The sequence below is a fragment of the Nannospalax galili genome, unplaced genomic scaffold, assembly GCF_000622305.1.
Source record: "Nannospalax galili isolate Female #2095 unplaced genomic scaffold, S.galili_v1.0 scaffold1214, whole genome shotgun sequence".
Classification (NCBI taxonomy): domain Eukaryota; kingdom Metazoa; phylum Chordata; class Mammalia; order Rodentia; family Spalacidae; genus Nannospalax; species Nannospalax galili.
In genome coordinates this window covers 1,050,857-1,061,249 of record NW_008334871.1, presented here as the reverse complement: position 1 = coordinate 1,061,249, position 10,393 = coordinate 1,050,857, and the positions used below count along the sequence as shown (strand labels likewise).

Below are 10,393 nucleotides of genomic sequence, written 5' to 3'. Positions count from 1 at the left end.
GCATCACTGATTTTTATGGTCTATCTTCATCAGTAAATAGAGGAAAAAATAAAATACACAGGTTGTACATCTGTGTCTGTGTACTAAGATGCCACTTTGTGATGCCTGTCCAAGTAGTTGATATTTCTTCCTGCTGTTGTATTATGTAAGATTTTTGTCTCTAATGCCAACTCTATGAACTAGCAATGACCTTTGGCAGCCACAGAACACTGGCATGATTCTCTTTTATGTTTTCCAATAGATTCCTGTTTCTCTGTTCAGCTGTATAGTTTTACTGTAGTATTATATCACATTTCCAGCAGATCATTTAGCCTTCTGAAAACATTTGTAAAATTTAAAGACATGTGAATAGAGTCTTAAATAATTAATAATATTTAAGAAATACTTGTATTTACATGAGTGCACCTGCTTATAAGGAGATAATTTGAATTCAAATGAGAAAAGTCTGAAAGTTTTGGCATAATAATTCTATTTATCTTTTTTTCTGGCAATATTTACACAGATGTATTAAACATTTCATTAGCAATTAGTATTACTGTCTTTGTCATTATAAGAGAAATGAATGGTCTCCATGGTCATATATCAAGACACTAATATCTGCCCTCTTTAGTGTGTTAAACTTCTAAATTTTAAGCCATGTCCCATCTCCACACTCAATGCGTTGAAGACAGGTAGCTTTTAGCTTTGTTCTGGTTACAAACAAACATATTATAGAAAGCAACACTGAGATCTTTGAATCTACACAAAAAAGCAACAAAGTTGCTCAATTCTTATGTCTAGGGATGATTAAATTCATATGTGTGGCTGAGAATAAGTGTGAGCTTAGAAAACCAAGGCAGCAGATGGAAATTTACAACATAAAAGCTTCTAGAGAGCAGGCAATACTCTTTATCTACATACTCTTGAAAACAGGCCTTGGGCCTATGAATCACTAAAAAGAGAATGACTTTTTATCTGTATAAATATATGCTTAGAAATTGAATTTCAGTTATTTTCCTGAGTACAAATAGATTATTCATGCGTTCATTTAATAATTATTTTGTGCCTTATTCTGTGTTATACACAAAGAAAAATACAATGCCACTTATTTTAATAGGTTAACATGTAACCTTAAGTGGAAAAATATAGGTCCATAGCATAATCTAAAATATCAAACTACCTGAATTCATAACCAGATACTAATGGCCTAATACCTAGGGAACAGAGAGAGTAGTGAGCAATTTAAAGACCAAGATCCAAGTCAAGTCTTACCAAAGGTGAAAGCATTAATATTTCTGTATTACAGACATAGCAGAATTAGGGAGGCAAGGGAAACGAATCTCCATAGTCAGTGATATTGCTTAAAGTTCCAAGCATTAAAATGTTATTGAATCAACAGTGCCAATTCATCTAAGACATCTACTAAGGAAGGAACAAAAATAAAAGTATTTTAAGTATTTAGGAAGTTTAGGTAGCTGCTTGTGTAAATTCCTGGAGTCTAAAAACTGTAGGTTAGTTGAAAAACTGTAAATGAATTGTTACTTGAACTTTTTAATAATTTTTATTATGGATGGTTGTTAGCCACCATATGGGTGCTGGAATTTGAATCCACGTACTCCGAAGGGTCAGTGCTCTTAACCGCTCAGCTATCTCTCCAGCCTCTTGAATTTTTAATGTAATTTTTAATGTGGAAAAAAAGAACAATCTGAAAGGCAAAATCTCAAATTATTTTTAAGAAATCACCACAGACCATCTTATGAAGGTTGAAAAACTTTAGTTCATAGGAATATTTGAAGGTTTTGAAATAGTGAATGGTCTGGTTCTATTTACAAGCTATAAAGTCCATTTCAATGGTAGTGTGGTGTCTGATTTACAAGAAGTGAATGATCCAGCTCAGAGGCTATGACAGTAAGAGAGCTAGTGAGAGTTTGTCATAAAACAGTATTCAGAGGTTTAGGGTGAAGTCAATAATTAAGGCTTGCTGTTATGACTGCATTGACATCTCATAAAACCAGGAAAACATCAATAGGTCTAATCTCAGGTTCCATCTCATTCTGTCCCTTCACATGTGATCTTATTGTTCCTAATCAGATGATCCATGCAGTTTGTACTTAACCCTCAGTAATGGGTTTACTTCCCTTCCAGCCTACACCCCTATCTTCCACCTGTGGGAAGTAAGAGTTGTCTCATTCTTGGCACCATTAGACTTGCTATCCCACAGCCCCTAGTATTTTTCTGATCCCAAGTATAGCCCCACATGGGTCTGTTTGGCACGTGCATCCTTTTGTTAAGCTGTTTATATATGTATGTAAACTACTGTGGATTCCATCCATCTAGTGATGGGTGCTAGAAGTTTAGTTATTTCTCAAAACTCTTTATAGAAATCCCTCTCCTGCCAAGAAAGTGAATAGTAAAATGTCAAACAAGTAGGAGAGTTCATAGTCATGCTGTTAAATATGGTAGCTTTCACCACACATGACTCTTGAACATTAGAAATGTGTTAAATCAAAAATGTATGTGCTACCCTGACCTGGAAGCCTCCTCCCCAAAGACTAGTACTCAGAGTATCAAAAGCTGCCAAGGGAGAAAATTGATCAATGATCCTACCAAGACGTAAAGTTTATAAATTACAACAATGACAAGCCCAGTAAACCATCTCTATTGGTACAATAGTGGCACTTTTATCTCAGGGTTGGGTGGGGTGGGGATAATCACAACTGTCTAATTGGACTTAAGGCCTGCTCAATGGGAGGGAACTCATGTGTGGTACTGTAAACATAGCCAAGTACACATGGCTGGACAGATCATAGACCCTAGAGAAAAACCTATTTCTATCAGTTCTCTAGACCACCATAATTTCTTACTATAATCTAAGTTCACATCCTTATATTTACAGACAAGTGTATCTCTCAGGACTCATCAAAGAAGCTTCCTTTGCAACATATAAAGACTATCACAAAGTTACACGGCTGGTCAAACACAATAAGTTAGGTGCCCAGCCCTAAGTGACACATACTAGCTAATGCATTCTAGGCATGACAGGGAAGCTACAGCAATGAACTCTCCATTGTATGGTAGTCTAACAAGATCTGCACATAATGACAAAAGTGGTTGGCATATCAAAGTGTATAGGGGAAACTTCATGGGATCCTACCTCAAGATGAAGAGCTACAGGCCGTCAATGGATGCTGAGGAAAGGGGGAATTAGTTTTCTCTGGGGACTAGTTCCCTGAGAGGTTATCTAATCCCAAGTGGGCTGCCCTAAATTCAAGTACACACAAGCACCACTAAATGGACTCAGTGCATTATATATGTATATTTATAAATGTATGTATGTATATGTAAAATAACCCAAGAAGAGGAAAAGAAATTGAGAGGGTATGAGGGAGACTAAGAGGAATGTTAACAAGTAACAAAAATATAGAAATTTTAAAAATTAAGGGTCAGATGTCAGCTAGATTTGAAGACTCAGGTTAAACACAAGAAAATACATAGCTCAATAATAATTTTTTGTTTAACTATTGATATATATATATATCTGTCATGGGAAAATACAGAAAATTTTAATGCTTAATATTTATAAATCTATAATATGAACTTATATAATATAGTGTTCTCATCTATGGATAAAAGCTTCCACTAAAAGGTCGAATTTGGAACTAGAGAGATGGCTCACTGATTAAGAGCATCAGGGCTTGGTTCTCAGTACCCACCTGATGGCTCACAACCAGTTCCAGAGGATCTGATACCCTTTTCCGGCCTCCACGGGTACTGCCTACACATGTGCACTTACATGCAGGCAAAACCTCATGTACATCAAATAAAAATATAACATTTTAAAAAATACTTTACTTATTATTTTTATTTTATGTTTATGAGTGTATTGCCTGTATGTGTGTAAGTGCACCCATGTCATGCAATGCCTGAGGAGGTCAGGGGTATCAGATCCCCTAGAATTGAAGTTACAACAGGTTGTTAACTGGACTCGAACCCAGGTGCTCTGCAAGAACAGCTCTGAAAGAACAGTCAGTGCTCTTAACTGCTGAACCATCTCTCCAGCAAAATTTGAGACTTGTAGAGAATTCCGAGACAGTTTCTGGTAGCTTTAAAGTGATATTGCTAGCATTAATTCTTTGTTATTTGTGCCTCCACATAACATATTGTTACATATGCCTTCACTAAACTTTTCATTTTTTTAGGAAATTTAAGGTCTGGATCTGATGTTTTTGAGTTACAAAAGAATTAAGGGGAGAGATAGAAAGAGCAGAAGGGAAGTAGGACAGTCAATAAATAAAAGATGTGGCCGGCAGGAGGAGGGAAAGCAGGACTAGGGACAGCGCTACCTTTTGGCTAATGCTGATCCTCAGAACAATGGCAAGGAGCAGTGCAAAGGCTGCATTTAGATAAAGGTTAAGAAGATAGTTTCTCATTTGATCAAATAAAGTTTAAAATTTTATCTGTTTTCATTATTACAGGAGTAGAAAACACATACTCGTGCTTGATGAAAGGAGTTAAGCATTACCTTTCTAACGAGTGTATTTCGGCACACCTAGTTGAGGCATTGTTCTGCTACTCGGACATGTTCTCAGAGGGGCTACGGGACCCTCATGAGTATTCTACAGTCTCTGTTTTATAGAAGAGGGAACATGGTTCAGGGATGCGCCATAACGTGTCTAAAGCCACACCCACTGAGAGGTAGACCTGGAAACTCAGGTTTGAAAAGCCCATTCTCCATATGGTGGGGTAAGTCCTTCACAATTGGCATTCAGGGAGTGTGTATACAATGATAAAGGCAAGGAAGGAAAAGAAATCAACTAGTGATTGAATCCTGTGGCTTCAGGAGAAACAAAATGACTCCGGGGCTGTACTGGCAGTATTTATTCTGAAGAAGTGAGACCCTGACAGGTCACACTGGGGTGACAGCAGCTAGTCTAACAACTTTATTTAAGTAAATACAGAGTTTTCTCTCTGCCTTTTCCACATATATCTCTGGCTAACAAAGAAAGTTTATTTGTATGATGAAAACCTCTTTAAGATTTTCCATATATGCATATATATTTTAAAGTATGTGTATATGTGTGTGTATATATATGGTAGAATTATATTCCTATAGATGATAAAAAGAAAACATATATTCAAAGACTTCTAGAATGTCTGCTTTGTAAAGTCACTGGCCAGAACTATTTGTGGGGGTCCATCCACCTCCCTCAGGCAAAAGATCAATGTTTTCTGCTACCACCAGAAACAGAGACTTCAAGATATCACTCCATTATAAATAATTTGCTTTTCTCCCAATTTAACAAAAATCATTGAATACATCTAGCATATAGGTTACTTTATATTTCTTTAAAGCAGTGGGATTTAAAATATACTACAAAACTAAGTGTAAGTTGGGTCTGTTAAAAATTAAACAAAGAAAATCTATTGGACTAAAGCACACACACATGCACGTGCATATGTGTATGTGTGCATGTGTGCATGTGTGTGTATTAGAAAAAAAATATATTGGTAGAAAAAGTGTAACTTCCTCTCACTGTGCTCACTTTGCCCGCTTCTTTAATTCTCTTTGGGTTATTGTTGAATAAAAATAAATTTCGATTTTAGATGAATATTCATAATACATGTTTTAGGAGTTAGTATTTGACGCAATTACTATCCTTGTCTTTAAAAAATTGAAGTAGTCAATAGTCACACCAGTAGGTCAGACAAGACCCAGGAACACAAGATGGAAAGAAGTTAGCAGAAGGCTGCCGGAAATATTTTCAAATGTAAGTAAATAAATGTATGTCACTCAGGACTCTGAAATAATTTAATCAAAATTCTAAAGAATTACACATACAAATTTTGATTCAAAACTTCTGAAGTGGGTAAAAGTAAAAAAATGAAAACTATTTTTAAAATGGACATTTCCTGATTACTGTAGTACAGTCTACAGTCAGAGCCTTTCAATATTTGAAGGTGACAGCCAAATAATTAAACATGAGTTGCTCTCTTCATTATCAAACTTGGTAAGAAAATATATACACTGTAACCAGGAAAGAGAGGCAAAGTTCGAGGGAAATTTCACTTTCAGATATTTGTCCTGGATAGCCAACACTGTATAGGTTATTTAGAAAACATTGAGAAAAAAGCAAAAGATAGGTTTGATTGCTAAACTGGGTGATGATCAGACATTCTTGAGTGATATCAGTCTTATTTAATATGAAAATACCCTCTATTCTATAAATCATTTTAATCCCATTAAGGTAAAAGAGTCAAACTATGTCAAAAGAAAGAATTAGAGCTGAGTGTGGTGGTGTAAACCCAGTCACCCCACTGCAGAGCTGAGAGTGGTAGGACTGCACATTTGAAGTTGGGCTAACCAGGTAAGATGTTTCAAACAAGACAGATGAAAACAGCAAAAACAATAGAATATAAACTGGAGGAAACTAGTGAATATTAGAGGTCTCAATAGTCATTTTACTATTTTTAATAGAATGTGTGATCACACCTCATCTAAGTAACAGGAGTGAGAATTTGGGCCACATAAGTAACAGAGGAACCAGGAAATCAATTGTGATTTATATTAACTCATAAAGAGGAAATCTCACATTATCTGAAAAAGATCAAGAGCCTCCATGATAGGTTTACTAAGAAAACATCCAGAAAATAAAGAAAAATCATAGTGAAATATTTTGAATATGGAAGAAAAATACCAACCATCTCTTAGAATGGCCAAATTTGATTTGTTTGCTTCACTCTTCATAAAACAAAACAAGACAAAACAAAATCTCTACCTGTTTCTTATTGAGTTATTTCAGGCCTAATTTTTCAAGTTATGAGGGAAAGTATTACTATTTACAGCCTTTAGAAAAATTACTGTGGAAGATTGATGGGTAATGTTACCAAAGTCAGACTTATTTACTTTTTTTTTTGAAATTTTATCTTCATGAACCACTGAAAAGATTAATGAAGCTTTAATTATATTATCATTGACAAATGGTATAAAAATTCAACCAATCCTCTGAATAAGACAGAAATCTGTAACTCTGCACAGAAACATAATTTCTTGCCTCAAAATTAATTTGGGGGTTTTATGTCAGAGAAATTGGGTTCTAGTTAGAGAATTAGTGTTTGGAAGAGATATATTTTGGATTTAACCTAAATTTTATACATTGTAAAATAGACATCAAAATATCTTTCTACTCTAGTACACCTACTGGGCATATAGGAAGCATCATGCTATAAAGAGATGGACACACATCACACCCAAGGCACAAGGCCTGTTTAGACCTGCAAACACATCGTGGTGTTTGCATTACATTTCTTGTCAATAAAGCTTTTTTTTTTTCTATTTTGGATAGTGAAAAAATATATACAAGTGCTACATAACTGTCAAGGAGGCAACACCTAGACTGATATTGTAGTAACAGCCTGAGCCCCTTAAGGGCCTTCATATCAGTGCTACAGTGAAGACTCACTCTGTCCTGTCTCACCAAATTCTAGTAGACTTTGTTGGAGTTATAATGCTAGACTTATGGAGGATGGCATGTCCTGCCTAATAACATAGGATTACCAGTGGACACGGGTTCCATTTTACAAGGGAAAGATGGACCAAAAGAACACCATAAATTAATACTTAGAAACGTTAGCCCTTGATTCAGACATTGGTTACCCTAACCTCATTCATAGACACTTTATTCCTTACCTTTTTCTCAAGAATTTAATTGATACTTTGCATATAGTCAGAAATATTAGTCATATATAGCATTTGGAAACCTGGTTAACACAGAAACCACTGTATGATGTCCCCCACACTAGAAACTGGAGAATGCCATAAATCCCATTATTTTGTTTTTCAAAAAACTTACAGAGGGATTAATGTTAATAATTGCAAATGCGTGCATATATGTTTTCATTTTATGAAAAAAATGAAGGAAGTGTATTCACAGTCCTCTCTCAACAATCACAAGTGCATTAGGGAATAGATTTGTGGAGTTTGCCTTTTCTACTTAATGGTGTCGTTGTGCCCTATGGGCACGTTCTTGTGGCGATGCTATCTCACTTTCTGCAGCTCCTGTCTCAGCCATGAGGGCAGAGGCTGGCCCAGCCTGTGCAACAGCTTGGAGAGCTCCACATTGTGGTCTCGGTAGTAATTGGACAGGAAGGTTCTAGACTGGAAACAAAAGGAAAGACTTGAAGTATGGTATTAGTCCATTGAAGACCTGCATGTAGGACATTCTATCACATATCTGTGAACAAAATATGTATTTATCATCTTTTCTTTAAGTATCACTCATTTTTACATTTTGAGCAATTCTGACTGAAATAAAGACAGATCTAGGTTTGTCCTAGGATGGTTGGCTACCATGACAGCACTTGTGTATTGTGAGATTAACCAAGAGACATTTGGCAAGAGGGGTGTATTACTAAAGAATCAGGTGGGCGTCTCACATACAACAAATGTACAGCGTGAGGAAGAGAAAAATATGCACATTCCCTTTAAAAATTGCCCAGTTAGGCGTGGTGTCACATGCCTTTAATTTCAGCACTCAAGAGAGGCAGAGGCAGTCAAATCTCTGTAATCCTGGTCTACGTAGTGAGTTCTAGGCTATCTTGAGCTACATGAAGATCGCGGCTCAAAAACATAAAAATATCCCTTTAGAAATAAAATTTTTCAAAGAACATAAGTAATCATTAAAACTGAAATTAGTGAGTTTTAAAAAGTAACTGGCCAATGACATGATTTTTAGTCTCCTCCTAAAATACTATGTGGAATATCTGAAGCTTAGGCTTTTTTGTAATCAACCTATAGAGACTGGTCCCTTTAGATAGTTTTATTTTTTCCAGTTTAATTTTTTAAGATTTCTTTTTATTTATGTGTGTGTGTACATTCACAAGTGTTTTTATGTGCCTGTGGAGGCCAGAAGAGAGTATCAGATACTCTGGAACTGCAGATATAGGTGGTTGTGAGCTGCCTATCTTGGTGAACTCAGGTCCTCTGGAAGAGCAGCAAATGATTTTAACCACTGAGCCATTTCCCAAACACCAGATAAATGGTGATATCTTGGACATCACCTCTCTTAAGCCCTTCTCCACATTTTTTTTTTTTTTTGTCTTTTTGAGACAGGGTCTCCCTGTAGCCCCAGATGGGCTGGAACTCTCTATGTAGACCAGGCTGGACTTGGATTCACAGAGATCTGCCTGCCTCTGCTTCCCAAGTGCTGGGATTAAAGGCATACACCACCACACCAGGCCCTTCTCCACATTTTAACACAAATATATTTCTGTCTTCATAGAACTCCCCTACCAACTTTTGTGCATACCATGGACATGGATGCCAGACGAGCACATTTCTTCTTGGACTATTCGCCAAGCATTTCATTATGCTTCTTCCCTTAAATCAGATCGTAAACATTTGAATTGGTAGAGGAGCACTACATTTATTTTTGGCAGATTAAAATGATTTCTTTTGAAATTACTGAGTTCAAAGGTATAATTGTAAGGACCGTCTGGCACTCACATCACCATAGCAACATATGAATCCCTTGCATCCTCTCTGTGCCCACCTTGCCTTGGGAGACATACTCATGATTGTGTGGCTGCTTTCCCAGCCCTTGTTCTTATATAAGACATCTTTCCACATAGTTTTAATTCTACTGAGAATTTTTTGTCTTTTTATAGTTTAGCTTGTTATTATTTTATGTATCATATTATAAATCAGTGGCATAACAAATGTGTCTGCTTTATAATGTATATGAGTTTGTAACCATGTTATCCTTGTATGTTCTGCTTTGCTTTACTTTATCACCCACACTCCTGGCATTGGATGTAAATGCACACATTGAATATATGTTAGCAATACTTGTATATTTTATCTCAAATCACTTGTTTCCTCAGCAATTTATTTAAGTGCATTCCAACACAGAAAGGAGGTACTTTACAGCAAATATTTATGAGTGAATTTAATTCCAACAGGAAACATTTTCTAGAGACATATATCAACTTTTGGTTCCTCTCTAACACCTAAGTGCATAAAAATATAGATTACAAAGAAAGATCAGAAAAAAGAAGGAAATTTCTGCTACTAGTTTTCAAACAACTGTCTGTAAGGTTTTTGCTAGAGTCATTTAAATGAAGAAAATAGTACCTCTGGATCCATGGGTGGGTATTTTCGTCCTTTGCTTTTCCCAAGGCATTTGGTCTTTCCCCCTTCCAGTAGCTGACACCAAAAGCCTTTCTGGGGATCAAACCTACAGCAGATAAAACACATAAAAACTATAAATTGTGTGTAGAATTTTGCGTGAGAGCCTTATTCGTTGGTTAAAGGAGAATTACTTTTATATGCCACCTACTTTAGCTTTATTTAGGTGTCCTGATATTCAACTGGTTTGAAAAATGATAATTGAGATTAAAGGAGCTACTATATATTTTA

General features: G+C 36.0%; 1 protein-coding gene across 1 annotated transcript in view; it reads right to left on the bottom strand.

Moving 5' to 3' along the window:
- Positions 1 to 7,791: 7,791 nt before the first annotated feature.
- The window catches only part of Ndst4 (N-deacetylase and N-sulfotransferase 4), a 327,838-nt gene continuing 325,236 nt past the window's right edge, over positions 7,792 to 10,393 (bottom strand). The window contains exons 13-14 of the mRNA XM_008829621.1: positions 10,109 to 10,211; positions 7,792 to 8,134 (exon numbers count right to left, since the gene is read on the bottom strand). Coding sequence (XP_008827843.1) covers positions 8,015 to 8,134; positions 10,109 to 10,211 — 223 coding nt within the window. The 3' untranslated portion in view covers positions 7,792 to 8,014. The remainder of the gene's footprint in view (positions 8,135 to 10,108; positions 10,212 to 10,393) is intronic.